At 32.7% G+C, this 17,612-nt stretch overlaps 1 protein-coding gene, 1 long non-coding RNA gene and 1 pseudogene across 2 annotated transcripts; 1 reads left to right on the forward strand and 2 right to left on the reverse strand.

Annotated features, from left to right (window-relative positions):
- Window positions 1–16: 16 nt before the first annotated feature.
- Window positions 17–2,453, reverse strand: LOC120199375. The gene is made up of 3 exons (XR_005523456.1): window positions 2,042–2,453; window positions 294–531; window positions 17–187 (listed from the first exon to the last, which is right to left on the reverse strand). It is a non-coding gene; the product is annotated as an uncharacterized LOC120199375 (long non-coding RNA).
- Window positions 2,454–5,326: 2,873 nt separating this feature from the next.
- Window positions 5,327–9,182, forward strand: LOC120199376 (annotated as a pseudogene).
- A 4,016-nt stretch (window positions 9,183–13,198) lies between these two features.
- On the reverse strand, window positions 13,199–14,437 carry LOC120199490 (AT-hook motif nuclear-localized protein 23-like). The gene has a single exon (XM_039200546.1). The coding sequence runs from the start codon at window positions 14,303–14,305 to the stop codon at window positions 13,436–13,438; it is 870 nt and encodes a 289-aa protein (XP_039056477.1). The 5' UTR covers window positions 14,306–14,437; the 3' UTR covers window positions 13,199–13,435.
- Window positions 14,438–17,612: the final 3,175 nt, after the last annotated feature.

Consider the following 17,612-nt stretch of genomic DNA (forward strand, 5'->3'; position numbering starts at 1 on the left):
TGCAAATGTTTTTTCCCCTCTTCTCATTGAAATGGTCACAAACTTTTCCATTAAACAACGAAGGCAATAATGAGAGAATCCATATTAGATCATTCAACAAGCCACTAATACAGAATATGCCTTGATCGATGGAGCAAACGACTGCTAAACCAAAACCCTCTTTCAAATCTACTTCTCGTACACGATACTGATACAATGAAATGAAGATAGTTACCATAACATTTGGGAAAAATAGATTCAAAGGAAGATGATTAGTAGCACGCTTTTGATGCAAGCCCAAACAAAAAATATACCAACACTGTAATCTTCCTTGGTGCTCTACACACTGCTGCATTTACCATCATGTGACATGACTTGTGTCGTCAAATTGGCTGGCCTTGTACTATACTTCATTCGGAACTTGGGGAATGGCTTCTGCTCATTTTCTGCATAAATTGAAGCTGATGTTTCAGGCGAAACTTCATCAAGGAACTCATCTGCTACATCTCCATCTTCGTCCATCCTAAGACGCTTTGCATACCATTTTAGACCCTGCATCCAAAAATAGATCCGAAATGTTTATCGCTACTTGAAACAAATTTAATGAAAGATGTATAACGTAAAATATGTGTAGATAGCAAAAAGGGCGGCGCTTAACATGCCACAAATTCAAGTATTTTCATGTTAAGCAATTATGGTTTAGGCAACTCATTTACATGCCACTATGTATAAATACAGTAATACACAAACTCTTCTAGTATTTTCATGTTAAGCAATTATGGTTTAGGCAGATGACATTAATGGACTCAAACAGAAAGGTCTTCCAAAGTAGTAACGTTAGTTTTCTCTCGAGTAATAGCTATAATACATCTAGCTAAAAGAGCCAAAAGTCCTTCAATCCTAAAATGGAACAAAAACAATAATAATCTCTTTTCGTAGACCCAAAAAAGATAACAATATGATGAAGCATCCACATTTATTTAGTTGATCAATTATTACAGGAATATGAGGGAAACACAAAAGAATTGATCTGAAGTTCAAAGAAAAAGAGAAAGAATGCATCCATCCCTATGATTGCTTAGTTATTTTAAGGAAATAAGGAGATGGAAAAGGATGAATTTAAAAAGGATCGATAGTAAGAATGCAAGTTAAACAAAAGTAACGAGTTCCATGCATTAAACCTAAATTTAACATAAACAAGAATGCATTTCATGCAATAAGCATCAAACCATCAACTACATCTGGATCTTATCTATCCTTGCATATTTTCCATGAGCATAAGAAATAATAATGTGAAGAACACGGATAACTAACTTGGACCTAGAATGACCGTGACTCTCACAGCCTACTTTAAATAAACAGTTAACTTAAAACTTAACCCCATCATAACTCACAACAGAAAACATGCATGCCAGTTAACATAGGAAGCTTGATAACTTATAGACCACATATAATATCAGCAGCGAACAATTTGAACAGAAGCAGAAGTTTAATTCAGGGAAGTAGCATCAATGAATGTCGAGAACAGATCATTAGAAGAGAGGATTACACAATGTAACTAAAACACGATCTAGGTTTGCAGATAAATCCGAGATTGGGGATCTAATAGAACATTTTCAGAGTCCACTTTATGTTCAATTTCAGCACATTATTGTACGTGCTTAGTCAGGAAGAAGATGTCTGAGAAATGCCCTCTAGCACATAGGTCCAAAGAAAAAGAAAAAAAAATCAATACACCCAATATACCAAGGAAGAAAGATTATTGTAAAACTTTAAATGTCAGCTAACCTTAAGCTATTTACAACCAAATTTCAAAACTCATAGTTAATTCTTCCCTATATAAGTTCATTGATTTGTGCTTTCTTGTCTTGATTCCAAACTAATAACCAATCACTTACGCATAAAATCACCTTAATGAGTTCTAATTCTATTACCCAGAAGTCAAATCATAGCAAAAAGTAACCACATTCAACATTATAACAATTGACAATACATGAAGAAGGCATATCTTAAAACTTGTGAAACAAGACATTGAAGATACATTAAAGAAATTGAGATGGACCTGGACACCACCGTCACAAGAATTGCAGGGGAGGAGGACAGGACAGGATTGGGCGTTTCGTTATTGTTATTATCGTTGCTAGGGTCGTTTTCTTTGTCTTTCACTTCCTGGCCACCGTCTCCGGCAAGCCCCAGAAGCCCCGCTATTCTTCTAAAGAATCGCATAATCAAAGATCAAATGTTATTCAATTACCAATCAGATGAGCTCAGCTAAATAAATCAAATTCATAAGAAGAAAAAAAAAGAGGGCTTGACAGAAATTTATGGCTCGGGTCTGGTTCGTAGTGTAGAGCAAGCTCGAGCACCGGAGACGAATGGGAACGTGAAGAAGAGGCGAAGAAACGTCTATTTACATATATACGGAAAATTTCTCTAAGGATAGAATAATTTCTCTGCGGAAGTTACAAAATTCTCCGCGGAACAGTTGTAAAGTGATTTTTAATATCTCTTCTTTTATGGTAGCGGCGGTAGTCTTTATAATTATAACTTTTCTTGGCTTTTTTTTTTTAGATATCATGTCTGCCGATATTTTTAAATTCTCGATACAGATTTTTATTGATCTTTTAATTTTTTGCATACATAGTTAATAGTTTTCTCGATATCTGGTTTTTTTGGTCGTTTATACAAGATGTTCTGTTAGTTATCGTATATATATGTTGGATGAGATTATTGTTAAGGGGAGATGTTTTTTTCGTAAGTCATTTTGGTTCTTTTTCAAGTTTCTCTACTTCATGTTTAATGTTCGAAGCCGTGTTTTAGTTTATATACGTTGTTGCTTCACTTATTAATAATTTTATATATATCAGGCTATCTCTAAGTAATTATTATTATATTTTATTTTTTATAGTCACGACTGTATTTATTCAATTTGTATTTGACAAGACGTTTGTTGATACTAGTTTCAATTAATGAAATATTCTCATTATTTAAAAAAAAATCTCTCATTACATAATTAGTTACAGGGCTTAAACTAAAAAGAAATCTCTAAATTATATTTTTTACTCTCCCTAAACTATTTTCAGTCTTAATAAATATTTAAATTATGTTTTCTTTTATTTTAAGTATTGAATTTTTTTAATTAAAAGGAATATTTAATTTTGTAAGTCATGCCAATATTTCATCAGCCAAAATAATTTTCTTGACAAATAATGGTTGGACTTAAAGTGATTATATATTATATTTAAGAATTTATTTTGATCAAATAATTTAAGGATTTAAAGAGAGAAAACATAGTTTGAAGATTTTTTCAGTTTAATTCTTAATTTCAGTAAAGGATAATATGAGAAAAGGTTAAAATGTGTTGTAAGTTTCGGTAAAATTAGTTTTATAATCCAAGTGAATTATATATATTTGAGTTTTTATGGCAGCCCATAATTTCATTTGGGGAAAACTACGTATTTAGTTATCCACTATCATTTTGGTTTTGTTTTGCTCACTTAATTATTATTTTTTTTCAAAATTATACCTAACATCACATTTTGATTATGTTTTAAACTCCCGTCATTAACAAATTAACATTGTGTCATCATAGTAAGCTTGGATTGACATTATTAATAGCGGTAGTAACCAGGGACGGACGCATGACTTTATTTTTGACTGAAACTAAAAATTTGATTACTATATTTGTTTCAATCGATCAACTAAACTTCGATATTTAAATTACCATTTCTTGTATATGGAGTTGATAAAAGACTTTGAATTACTAAAATCTTGCTTGATATTTGGTTCAGTAAAAAAAAAGGCAAAACGATTTTCATTTTTTCGACCTCAATTAAAGCTGGAAGTTGTGTACTATAATGTCCTTCAAAATCTATAAATCAAATTTATCCAACTGAATAGTAATGTATAAGTTTTGGATTTAAACTTCAGTATTGGAAAATCAGGATAAGTAATACAGGAAATAACGAACAGTAAAGAAAATAAAAAATACATGATTTAACGAGATTCAACAGGATATATACGTCTGCGGGAACGATAAGTATATAAGTCATACCTAACAAACTCATCGAATACAATACATGTTGCTCTTCACATTGATGCTCCCCTACAAGTAAATAAAAGGCTTAATACACTTTTAGGTATTTAAATTATACCTTAAATTAATTTTTGGTATCTAAAGATTTTTTTCGTAAAATTAGGTGTCTAACGTTTCCAACGTTACACTTTTATTTGGCTGGGCCATAATGACCGTTAAATTTAACTGTTATTTGACACGTGTCACACATATAATTTTTTTTTAAAAATATTTTAAGTTAATTTGATGTATAATTTAAGTGCCTAAAAGTGTATTAAGCCAAAGGTGCCTTGAAAAACTTTTAGTGCCTAAAGAATTTTTCGTTAAAAATATGCGTATAACGTTTTTCCATTTGTGTTTTTAAGTGTCTATCATTATTTTTTAAAATTTTAATTTTTTAATAATAAAAATATTATTTTTTAAAAAGAGAATAAAATTTAAAAAAAACTTAATTTATTTATAAAAAACTCAATTTTTTTTACTGAAATTATAAAAAAACCCTAAAAAAATTAAATTTCTCATTTCAATCTCATTATCAACATTCGTTGATCATCTTCGACCATCATCTTATCGTCGAATGGTTGGGTTTTGATTAGAATTGCATGGTGGTTCGAATGGTAGTAGTGGTATGGCTTACGGACGTCGGAATAGATTGAAATTGACGAAAAATAACGATAGTGACTTAAAATTCGATAAACCTTTGAACGCTTCTAAATAGTAAACGGTGGAAAACTATGACGAAAGGTCAACAGGGGTTTGATCAGGGGCCAACATCAGTGTTGATGACGGCGACAATGATGGTCACAGCTGGCTGGCTGGCCGGTGGCTATAGAAGAGGAAGAGGAAAAGGGAAAAGGGAAGAGTAAGAGGGGAGGGGAGGGAGTACGGGATGAAGTTTGATTTTTTTTAGAAAAAAACATTTTTATTTTTTTAATTTTTTAAATAAATTCTCAAAATTATTAGAACGTGAAATGTATCACTTAACAGAGATTTTTAACAACGGTTAACGTTCAAGTATAAAAAATGTAATATTAAAAACACTAAATACCTATTTTTAGCGAATTCTTTGGATATTAAAACATTTTAAACCATAATTTAAACATTTATTTTTATAATAAATCTTTAAAAAAAAATATGGTCTGCACTTAAATATATAACTGAAAAAAATGTTAGAAACTTATTTCTAAGAGAGAAAAATGTCACCAAATGTCAAAATTCAATTGAAGCCTTTCCTTTTTTCCATTTCAGCAAAGCAGTTGTGAGAGTAATAACTCGTACAACTCTTGATGTCAAACTCTTTTTTTTTTCCTCCAACACTCTTTCGCAGTATCAGTTGAATTACAAATTGATTGACATTACGCTTGATCTCCCTTTTTAATTTTGCTATTTGATACCCGGAATAAACAGAGATTCAAAAGAAAATTGGGTCTAGAAAAAAGATGGAGTCGAGAGAAGTACAGGGTCGGGCAGCAACGGGGAGGATATTACAGCCACAGGAAGCGCAGCCCATGGTAATAGGACCCTCACCATCTTCATCCTACCCTTCCAGCTCCACCTTGATCAACTCTAATCCCACCGCTAATTTCCCTCCTCCTTCAGCTCACCGTTTCTCCTTCAACCCCTTGCTTCCCCGCCTTCGCACAATCAGCATCATTTACAACAGATCCATCATCACATTCAACAGCTATCCAAGCCGCTGGATTCTTTGAACTCCGTCGGCTTTGATGGATCACCTCAATTTCAGTGCAATACGGAGCCCGCCATGAAAAAGAAGCGAGGTAGGCCTAGGAAATATGCTCCCGACGGTAACATTGCTTTACAATTGGCACCCACCACCCCAATTGCTAATCACTGCCCCGATCACGGTGGTAGTGACTCCGTCGGTTTAGGCAGTCTTGGTGACGCGGTGGAACCTCCTCCTAAAAGGAATCGTGGAAGGCCGCCCGGTTCTGGAAAAAGACAGATCGATGCATTAGGTAATTAAGAGTTGAATTGTAGACGTTAATAGTTTTGTTTTTCTTTTTTAATTATGTGATTTGATGTTTAAATTTTGTGGGTTTGTTTCTTTGTAGGTGGAGTTTCAGGGGTGGGATTTACTCCTCGTGTGATCACCGTGAACGCCTGTGAGGTGAGTAATACATAAACTCATAGTGATTGGTGTTTTAGATGGAATTTGGGAAATATTATGTTTCTTAGGTCAGGCTTGACAATGTACGAAGTTTTCTTTGCCATAATGGATTTTTATTTGGGAATGATTAGTTTTTCTTATATTGAGTCTTCAAATGTTTTAAGCTGCCATGGAAGAATGGTTTCAACCCTTTGCAATGCAACTGAAATTATGGATATCGAAAATATTGCATAAAAGCAACTTCATCCTTTAATTGCTAAGCATAGCATCTTGAAGTAATTTAGATCTATTTCAGTGTCTGCACTCTGCACACCCTAAATAATTGTGTAGAGCATGTCGGTCCTAGCTTGAGTCATGGCATATTTATCCTTTTATGTGTTCTTTCAAAGATTCATTGATGGAGATTCTCCTCTGTTTATCTTCCTTGAATAGTATCGCCTGCCAATATACAACTATACCATTCTCTTTGCACATGTTCTGGATGCTCATGTTTGTAATTCTTGAATATTAGTTTATAATGTGCCTTTTTGCGTGGCCTGTACGTTTGCAGGATATAACTTCAAAGATTACAGCTTTCTCACAGCAAGGACCACACGTAGTCTGTATTCTATCTGCAAATGGTGCTGTCTGTAATGTTACACTCCGCCAGTCTGGTGGCATGGTAAAATATGAGGTACTTCATTAAGAGTTTCATCTGATAAATAAGCCTTTTCTTGAATAAAGTCCTCTGGCTCAGGACCTATGCTTAGGTAGTTGTAGGACTGCTTCCATATTTCCGGGGCTGCAGAAGTATAAACTTTCTGGAATTTTCTTTAATATAAACAAAAGGCATTTCATGTCTCTCTATGTTTTACTTGGTGTGTATGTGTGCACAATGAGCACACACATCTGTTCGTGTCGTTCTTTTTTTTAGAATAATTAATGTATTTTTGTATTTGTTAAATGCATTTTAATTTAACCTATTATAAGTCTCTTCTAGCATTTTAGGATGAGACCAAATGAATTAGTCCAAGGGAAACAATGTAACTTATTTAGTGTGATTATTTTATGTGGATATGGATTTTCTGAGATAGTGCTTCTCATATCTTATGTGTTTTTAGCTTAGTGGATAACAATGTCAAAATGAGTTTGGTGATTGTTGATTGTGAGACCACTATTAGATTGGAAGTTGTAAGGCAAATCCCTAGTTCAAATTTCATCGATGAAAAGAAAAAAAAAATAAGTCTCTTCTAGCATTTTAGGATGATACCAAATGAATTAGTCCAAGGGAAACAATGTAACTTATTTAGTGTGATTATTTTATGTGGATATGGATTTTCTGAGATAGTGCTTCTCATATCTTATGTGTTTTTAGCTTAGTGGATAACAATGTCAAAATGAGTTTGGTGATTGTTGATTGTGAGACCACTATTAGATTGGAAGTTGTAAGGCAAATCCCTAGTTCAAATTTCATCGATGAAAAGAAAAAAAATAATTAACTGACTAAATCAGCTTTTGGAAGGATTCTTGTTGCTGATGCCCTCTTGTTGATTAAGGTGTATTTTTGTGTTTTTATTGTTAGTTGTCTCTTTTGATATGTGGGTGTGTTAGATGAACTTGTTCTTCTAATTATTAGGCTTAGAGCTAAAATTTCATTTCAGGTAAAAGGGCACCATTACTTCCGCTTTAATGACAGTAAAATAACTGTCTTACAAAATCCAAAATAATGCTTAGCTGCTATCTTGTGGAGGAAGGCTGACAAACCATAGAAGAAAATTGATGTGATAAGTATGCCTAAAGCGCATGCACTGCAAACAATATACATAGTCACATGCATGTAATTACATGGTGTAATACTTGTACATTGGAAATTTGTATACCAGAAAACAACACACAAACCCGTATGAGGTGGTCTTAGATGATTGGCATGTATAGGTTGTTGAGGTGAACTGAAAAATACAAATTGAAGTAGGCTAATAGTGGTATGCAGCCATGAGTTGTCTGTACATTTTAGCCCCATTGGTTTTACTACTTTAGTTTTCTTTATGAAATCTGAAATCTTGGCATTACATTAGGTTACAGTACAAAAAGACGCTCATTAAAGCTGAAATCTCAGCATTACATGGCTATGGTAACGTGAAATGTTTGTCAAACCAAAACGGTCCCTGCAATTCTAGCAGTTTGGATCAGAATTACTTTATCAATTTTGCACCAATTTAGTTATTTTAAAATTGCAGGGCAGGTTTGAAATTATTTCTTTATCGGGTTCGTTTTTGGTTTCTGAAAATAATGGTAGTTGCAGCAGGAGTGGCAGATTAAATGTCTCCTTGGCTGGGTCTGATGGTCGAGTAGTAGGTGGTGGAGTTGCAGGCACACTACAGGCGGCAACACCAGTTCAGGTACATTTCTTACTTATTTTGTATGATTGCCAGGTTCTTGTCTAATTATTAATTCTCATAAGCTGCATTCATTTATGACAAGCAGTTGGGGTTTGAGGCTTGGTTCTGCTCAACTATTTGCTATCAAGGGAAGGGAGTCTCTACTCTTGGCATGACATCAACGTATTTCATTCTTGTTTTTATGACCTTTCCATCTCCTGCCAGGCCATTGTCGGATGCGTTATTGCAGATGGGAAAGAACAGAACTTAGATGTTTTGAGAACTGGACCTTCTTACATTCCAACATCGAATATGCAAAACTTCGGGGCTCCGGAGACAGCAGGTAGCTCTCCTTTGCATGTTGGCTCAAGTGAGTCTTCTGATGAAAACGACGGTAGCTCTCCTAGTGGAGGGTCTGGGTTTCATAAATAATAACTCGGCTCTTCCATCTATTCATAATAACAATATGCAAATGAACTTACTTCGGCCCGGCCACACTCAACAATGAGGACGCCGTTTCTCGAATCACCAGTCGAGCAGTTTGGGCTTGGGCATCGATTCGGTGAATGTTCTTGCATAACACTTAGCTGTCGAATTGTGAGAGAATCGTTTTTCTTCATAGATCCAGGGTTTTTTCTTTATTGTGGTGTAGGCTTCAAATTTTGTTGAGGTCATTGAATTAATCATTGGTATCTAATATATGAATCGACTAATTTAGATTAGATTAAATTCGCAGAGAGACCCATGATGGTACTACCTTTTCAAAACTGCTTAAGTTTGAACCCAGCTTTTTTTTTTTTTGAAAAAGAAAAAGAATCCCTAATTTTATTTCAGGAATTTAGTAACACACTTATTAGATCAATTGGGTGTTGATGTTATATAAAAATTATTAATTTTTTAATCATAAATGTTGTATTAATTATAAACGGTGGTTCCTTTTTGGTTATATAACATGATTTTGTTCTCTTGTATCAAATTAGTTTATCTAAAATGGATTCAGTGGTTAACATGATTGCTAATTTCTTTTTAGTCAATGGTAATCATGACTTAGAAAAAGGACTGTTGATAAGTTCTTAGGACAGCATCATTTCCTAGTATTTCATTTTCATGTCTTGGCTAGGATGAAGACTAAAATTATATTTTATGTATATATTAATAATCAAAATTAGATTTGGTAATTATTATTTTATGCATTTTTAGCATCATTAATCAAAGTCGTTCAACAAAACAAGGATCACTGTCGTTTGGTAATAAAATTAAATAAATAATACAACAACAAAGTTATTAGAAATTATTAAGGTGGTCCAATCTTATCTACCTTTATAGATAAGAAAAACAATAATTCATTATGAATCTTGAGATCATGAAGAGTATGAATACATAAAAATCACATGTATCTCGCTATCTTATATGTATACTAAAATCTGAAGTATCTCGAAATACTATACCAACATCTTTATAAAAATTATCTCAGTAACGTAAACTCCAAAAATGGTAGACTATAAAAAGATTACTTCTCTAAAAAATATTTATCTCAAATTCTAAAGGCTAAAATCTGCCCTATATCTATTGAGAACAAATTTGGTCACCAAAAATCTTTATATAAGAATCCTTAATTTAAAAAAAAAAACTTAATCACACTTCAACGTGTAGAATATAACCAAATTTATCTTACTATCTAATAAGAATTGAGTCAATATCTAACACTCTCTCCATTGACATAAATTCCATTAGAAAATTAGTCTTCGAATCTTCAACAACTTCAACTCTTACATAAGCTACATATCAGCTAAAGTTTCGCTCTCAAGTTCACAATAACTTCAGTTCTTACATAATATTCATTAGGTATCGCTAGATCGATTGAGAATTATTCTCATGCAATTGAAAATTTATTACAACAAAATTCCTCTTGTATGTTTCCAAAATTACTAACAAAATTCGCAAAAAAAAAATCCTTTGAAACTTTATAACTCAAATTGTGGCTCTAATACTACTTGTAAGGAATTTGTCAGTGTAAAATAACTAAAACGAAATCAATGTAAAATAAGACACAAAAAAGAAAGATTTAAATTTCGCATCAAAATTTAACGTGGTCCATCTTTGCCTACCTCCACAAATGAGAAAAATAATAATAATTCACTATAAACTTAGAGATAACAAAGAGTACAAATATATGATGTCACATGTATCTCAAAACTTTATATATATATATACACACTCGCACATTAAAACTCAATGTATTTCAAAGCACTCTCTAAATATCCCTACAATACTCATCTTTTCAACAAAAGCCTCATAAATTGCATATACTACAAAAATATTATATTTCTTCAAAATAATTCTCCCCCCATTCTGAAGGCTAAGACCTACCCTAAATCTATAAGAGAAATAAACTTGATCAATAAGAATCCTTATTACGTAAGAATTATTAACTAAATAAACTTAATTATCAAGTAATATTCATCGAATAAATTTACAATAAAATTTAAATCAATATCTAATATGACAGATGATCTTGTCAAGGCCAAGATCAATTCGACTCCAGATTGTGTCTTTCAATGAATATGTTCTTGTCTGAGATGTTATTCTGTGTGTGAGACTGTTTTACTGATTTGGTTGGTTAATGTGTATTTTTTACAGTGTTGTGTGCTTTAAGCTTTCTGCAGGTATTCAGCCTTTCTTTTCCTAGTGTCGTTGCCCGCATATCTGGTTGTTCTCCTGATTACCACTGGATTTCTAATCTGATTATCGAGGTTGTCCAAGATGTCGATTGAGAAAGTCATGAAGCCCCTTGATTGTCACTCTAGTGAGATTGTAATTCGAATTTCTTTCGGTCAGTTATTTATTTTATTAATGATTGTGCTCTCCTTAAGTTTTTTTTTTTTTTTTTGCATAGCAAATAAATTTTATTAATATAAACCAAGGTTGATATCAATAAACCTCCCTACACCTAATCGGAGGAAAAGAGTACTCAACAACCTGAAATAAACAAAAGTACGAAACAAAAACAGACACGAAACGCAGACCATTATCTGCTTACAACACAAACAGCGCCAGCCCAAATCAATGATAAAACAAAACACTTTCTCAAAGAAACCTCCCCTTAAGATTTTATCTGTGCATACCCACAAACAAAATTTTATGTTATCATGCGTGTTCTCACCTTCAAAATTATATCTATATCCACCGTTGATTATAGTACGTTTATTGACGTTTGCTCCTGCATTCCTTTTTATTCGCTCAGCAACGTAAATTTTTTATCGAGCAAAATGGTCGTACAAGATCACAGTATATCTCAGTAGAAAAAATCTCTTCGGATAGAACAGAAAAAAGAACACATAACGGTGATCAAACTGCATTCCTTTACGACCCTGCTTGTTTCACTCATTTTAGGTGTAATTTGTTGTTTTTGGGGTTTATGAGTAAGTCTTTATATTTATAATATATTATAAATATCCATGTTTCTACTTAGTTGGATAATCAATAATTATATTATATGCAACTATATACCTAGCTATAGTGGATAATTCCTTCTTATTTACAACTATATAAACATCATTATATGTTTATGTGGACAAGCTTTAACAAAATTAAAGCATTAGCATTCAGTCCAAGATCAAGTATGCATGGATTGAAATTAATAACAAACGCATTTTCACTCGATCTAGCATTGCTTAGAAAAAAATGTTGAAACAATTAAATAGTCGGTTATCTAATTCCACTCATTCAACGATCTTAGTAAAATATAAAATTTAAAGCTTTATGTTATGTGCAAGAGGATATTAACCCTTATTATCAGTAATTTGTGTTAATTAGTAGTGATACAAAATAATAAACTTGCAATCTCTTGATTCAAAACAGAATGCGGGAAGCATATATATTGTAGATAGTTGGCGCAAGCAATCGATGGGAATCAAAGTTGAGATAAGAATAAATTCATTAAAAGTCAGTCCATTATTGAAAGAATACCTAACATGAGATCAAACAGTCTAATGAAGATGATGAAGAAGAGGCAAGAAAGGAATCAGCATCAAACACCACCATTATTAGCTTCTCCATATAATATATATTTCTTAACACATCATTGTATAACTTGAAGGCTGTTATTATGTATATAACATTTCTTGTGAAGAAATAAAATTACCAGAAAAAAAAAACATTGATAAGAGTCTGAATAGGCATGCCACAAAATACAGATTTGTTCAACTAGCCCTACATACACAAGTCACCTAGCTTGTATTCGAATTTTAGGTTTTAAAGATAGCAATCATTCTTTAACTACTGAGATAGTTTTGTTCGTGCATGAATGCGATCTGATTGAAAAATAGAATGGGCTATTCCCAAGGGAGCTCAGCTGAGTGAACATGAATGCAAAAGCAAAACTCATGTTGGGAGAAACAAGATGAAGCCTTGGTTCTTAATTGCTACTACTGTTTTATTTATTATGTCCTGAAAACAATGCAAAACTTTGGAATGGCCTCTTTTAATTTGTTGGGGATGAAAAAGATTGGTGTATGATGGAAATTAAAGAAGAAAATTGAAACCCTAGTTGTTCTGTTGCTAACACAGTAGACTCAGTGACTGATATAATCCAACAATAGTTAATTAATGATACATTATCAAACCATGAACAGAAGAAACGACTATTCCCAGATATCATAGATTCCAAAATCCAAAAAACGAAAAAAGAAAAGTAAAAACAAAGATCAAGAACTAACATCAACATCAGAGAAAATGGAAGAAAGAAGTGGAAGAAGTATGATGACGACGACGACGATTGTAATTAGTTCATGGATTTCCTGACCTTTTATGATCCAAGAGTCCAGATTTTGTCACCAATGGAAACTGCTTTTTGAAACAGTGTTTGAATTTTCCATGTGAAGCTCCCATTTTGACTCAAAACGGAGGCCTACCACCAACACCACCTGAGTTTCCGGGCCATCCTTCGACGGGTAACTGGACATTCGGCGGCATGTTCAGAGGCAAATTCAAGAAAGGCAACCCTCCAGCGCCTGCTCCAGCATCTGCAAACATGTTATTCCCACCACCGCTTCCGCCGCCGCCGTTGTTTTGCATCTGCAGCTGGTCATCCTCTTCTAAAGGCAGCCTTTCGTAGGCCACATTTGTAAACGATGCAGCTATGATAATAACAGGTCCAGCCGTCATCAGTTCCCCGACTACACTCCCTCCCACAACCTGGCCTTGCCCGCCAGCCAAATAGATTGTCAAGCTGGTGGCACCCGGAGGAGCTGGCGGCGGCAAAAACGAACCCGAAAGCGATAGTATCTCGAATCTGCCGTGAAGGGTAACTACAGCTCCAGCCGCGGACGGTTGCCTGATGGTCACGTTGGTCACGGTGCCACTCCCGCTGAGTATACAGATTCCTCTTTGCCTTCTCCGAGCGTAGTTGGCGACACATTCGAACACATCACAGCCATTCCCAACTTCAAGAATGTGAGCTCGGAGCGTGTTTGCACTCTCCCTGGTGATGATGACGGGAGGCTTGGGTTTGTTCTTGGAACCAGCAGGACGACCTCTGGGCCTACGAGCAACGAGATCACCTGAACCCGAGTTGCCGGCGTTGACTAAATCAAGCCCTTGATGAGAGCCGTCGTCTTGATGGTGGTCAGCCGAGCCATAGTGAGCACCAACACGGTTGTTTGAAGCTTCTTGTTCATCGGGTTCGGGTTGGTGTTGGAGGTGAAGGTCCGGTCTGTGAAGCTGATGGAAGTAGCGAGAAGCAGTGCCTAAATCAAGACGAGCCATGCCAGCATCCAACGACAACAGAAAACAAGGGAAAAACAAAGGATTAAAAATAAAAATGGGTCTCTTTTTTCTTTAAAGAAAAAGAAAAAATTATGGGTTTTGGATTAAAAACAGTTGAAGGGGGGATTTGTTTAATTTAAGGAGGAGCACTGCAAGAAAACAAAGGGATTAGAATAGGTATAGGGATAAAGAGGGATTTTTATATAAGAAATTAAACACAATAAACAAAGGGGAGAGGCAAGGAGGAAGATGAAGGAGATGATGATGATGATGATGATGATGATGATGATGATGATGATGATGATGATGATGATGATGGAGAACGAAATGATAATCTTAAAACAGCGCATCCATCTCAAAGGTTAAAACCTATACATATAATAATACGCTTGAGAATTTTTCTTTTTCTTTATTGTTCTGCTTCACATGCCAACCCTACTCTCAGTTTTTGGTGCGTGGATTTGCATCATCCATTTTATTTATTTTCAAATTTCAACAATGACAATAAAATTAATGGAATGAATCACAGTTAGAGAAAATAATTATTACTTACAAAAATAAAATATTAAATCTAAAGATATAAAGAAAAATAATATTTTCTATTAAAAATGACGACCAACATCAAAAAAAAATCTAATAACCTTCATAAAAGTTTTTTGTTTATGTTGAATGAGATATTTTACGAAGTGATTTAGGAGTGGTGAACGAATTAAACAATATGCTAGACTGCTTGGGTACACAATTCTAATTATATCAACAAATAATCTTTTATCAAAGAGAGGATCTAACTATACGTGTTATCGACAAATCAATTAAAAAATAAATGTTGTGATAGTTTTTGTGCGAACACCAAATTGACCTCAAAGGAAAGACTGAAAGATGTATAAAAATTATAAGAATCATGTCACAATAGTAGAGTAAACATGTACCACAGTGGCGAATTCACTAGGCCCTCATAAGGACCAAGTACATCTCATTATTTTGGGAAAGTGATTAAATTTAATTTAACGTGTTAAAGAAAAAATTAACATTTTTGCATATCCATTATTTTTAAGAAAAGAAAATTAAAATTTTAAACTTCATTCTTAAATTTATGTACCCGCCACTAACGTACAACAAGAGCAAAGAGGAATTGAGACAAGGACGAAGATTCTGATTTAAAACTATTCATTTTATTGATTTTAACATTTATTTTTATGCTTATAAGTTCATACATTACTATTGAATTAAGGTTGTGTAACCAATGATTGACCAACGAGGTGAATGGGACAATCATCATCTAAAAATTTAAAATTACTATATATTTAAAAAAAAATATGTATTTTTATTAAAAATTTGTTTTCTCCTCCCTTGGAAACTTATTGATTCGTCCCTTCTTAAAATTTTAGAAACTCATCCCAAACATAAAGTTTTACATTTATCTCTGAATATAACAAGCATGGGTGAAACTAGAAATTATTATAGCATAGGTTAAAATATTTTTTATTTTCAAATAAATGTATTTTTTTTAATTGCGGGGAGTCTAATAAATTTTTATTTATTTATTTTTAATATTAATTAATACTTTAAAAAATAATTAACATGGGTCAAGGCTTCTATTGACACCACAAAGGTCCGCCCCTGATAACAAGATATTTTATTTATTTATTATTGTTTATGATAATTCATTTTTTAATTAAATTCAACTTTATAATATTAAATTCAACTTTATAATATTAAATTCATTCTTTTTATTGCAAAATTTTTTACGCACAAAATGGGTTTTGTACAAGATTTCAACTTGTACAATTCTTTTGAATGGAAAATGAGGAGCTATTGCTCTAAAGTCTTTTCATGCAAGTAAGAGGAATCAGTAGTGTTTTCTATTTAAAATATTAGGGAGTTGTAGTAGGTATGACGAGAAGACATCAATTGTTTCATCCGAAGGGGAGTCCATTTCGGATATATTTTTTTTAATTATTCGATTTCATAAATCTTATTTTATAATTTAATTTTTATTTGAATTATTTTGAGTCGAGTTAATTTTATGAAATTCAAGTAGAATTATTAGAGTTTATGTTTAAATTTAATTACAAATATTTATAAATTTTATGATACTATTTCATTTCAATTTAAATAATTTTATATAACCTTATGTGATATACATATATCATGTAAAGTTGAGGACTCGACCCGAACTTCAAAATCAATCCATTAATTAATAAAATTTTCAAATTATTTGAGTTTTATTTTATAACTCAACTCGAGCTCATTCATATATTTTTATTAATTTGTGGTAAGTATAAGACAATATCAATTCGAAGATAACGCTCAACCATTTAAGATTGAATGTTTATACTCATGGTATTCCTGTTACTCGAATCCGGAACCTAAAAGAATAAAACAATTCATTTACACCTCGTTGGTTCGTACTATTTACTAATGCACGCGGAAAAAGGGCGGGTGACGGTTGTTGTTTGCTTCTTCTAATGATAAAATATTTGAGCAAATGAACAATTGATTCCGGTTTTCTAGCTGTTGGTATTCAACTTTTAAACGTATTTATATGTTTTTCTACAATTATTCGGTCATTTGCAAGAAATTACCATGTTCTATTAATCGATATGTTTAAAAATTAATTGAAAAATAAATATCTATATTATATACTTTTTTATTTTAAATGTATATTTTTTTTTATCAAAATAGATATCTGCCATGTTGTTTTATAATCATATTAGGTTCCATTCTTATAAGTATATTAAAAATTGTGTTGCCTAATAAAAATATGACATGTGACAAGAATTTTTGAGAAAATTATTTTTTTAATATATAAAGTGTAAAATAAAATTAAAATTAATAAAAAATATTATATTTGTCTTTACAAATCTATTTATCACCTCCCATAATCTGTCATCAAATGTTAATCTTATCTAGATCAAAGCTCACACTAACAAAAATTGATTCTTTAGCATGATTGAGAAAATCTGTACAGTAATAGATTGCGTAAATTACATCGTTTCTCATTGAATTTTACTCTCTCATATTTTACTCACCGTATTTTCAATTTTCTATTTTTTTGCTAACTGAACTTTATATATATAATCATTTTACTTACGATGCCGTTAATTCTCTAACGGTGTGATGATGAGTCATTTATTATTATTATTTAATATAAAATAATTGAAAATATAAAGAGTACATTATTCCGTTCCTCACTAAACTTTACCCTCATTCCTATTTTGCTCATCGAACTATAAAATAAAAACAGAAGGTAGTCAGACGTCACCGCCGGCCACCGTCGACCACTGTATATGGTGATCGTTTGGTC

This window comes from Hibiscus syriacus, unplaced genomic scaffold (genome assembly GCF_006381635.1).
Source record: "Hibiscus syriacus cultivar Baekdansim isolate YM2019G1 unplaced genomic scaffold, ASM638163v2 tig00005459_pilon, whole genome shotgun sequence".
Classification (NCBI taxonomy): domain Eukaryota; kingdom Viridiplantae; phylum Streptophyta; class Magnoliopsida; order Malvales; family Malvaceae; genus Hibiscus; species Hibiscus syriacus.

Excerpts from the sequence above, each read along its gene's own strand:
- LOC120199490 (XM_039200546.1), bottom strand. The coding sequence starts at position 14,305 with ATGGCTCGTCTTGATTTAGGCACTGCTTCTCGCTACTTCCATCAGCTT.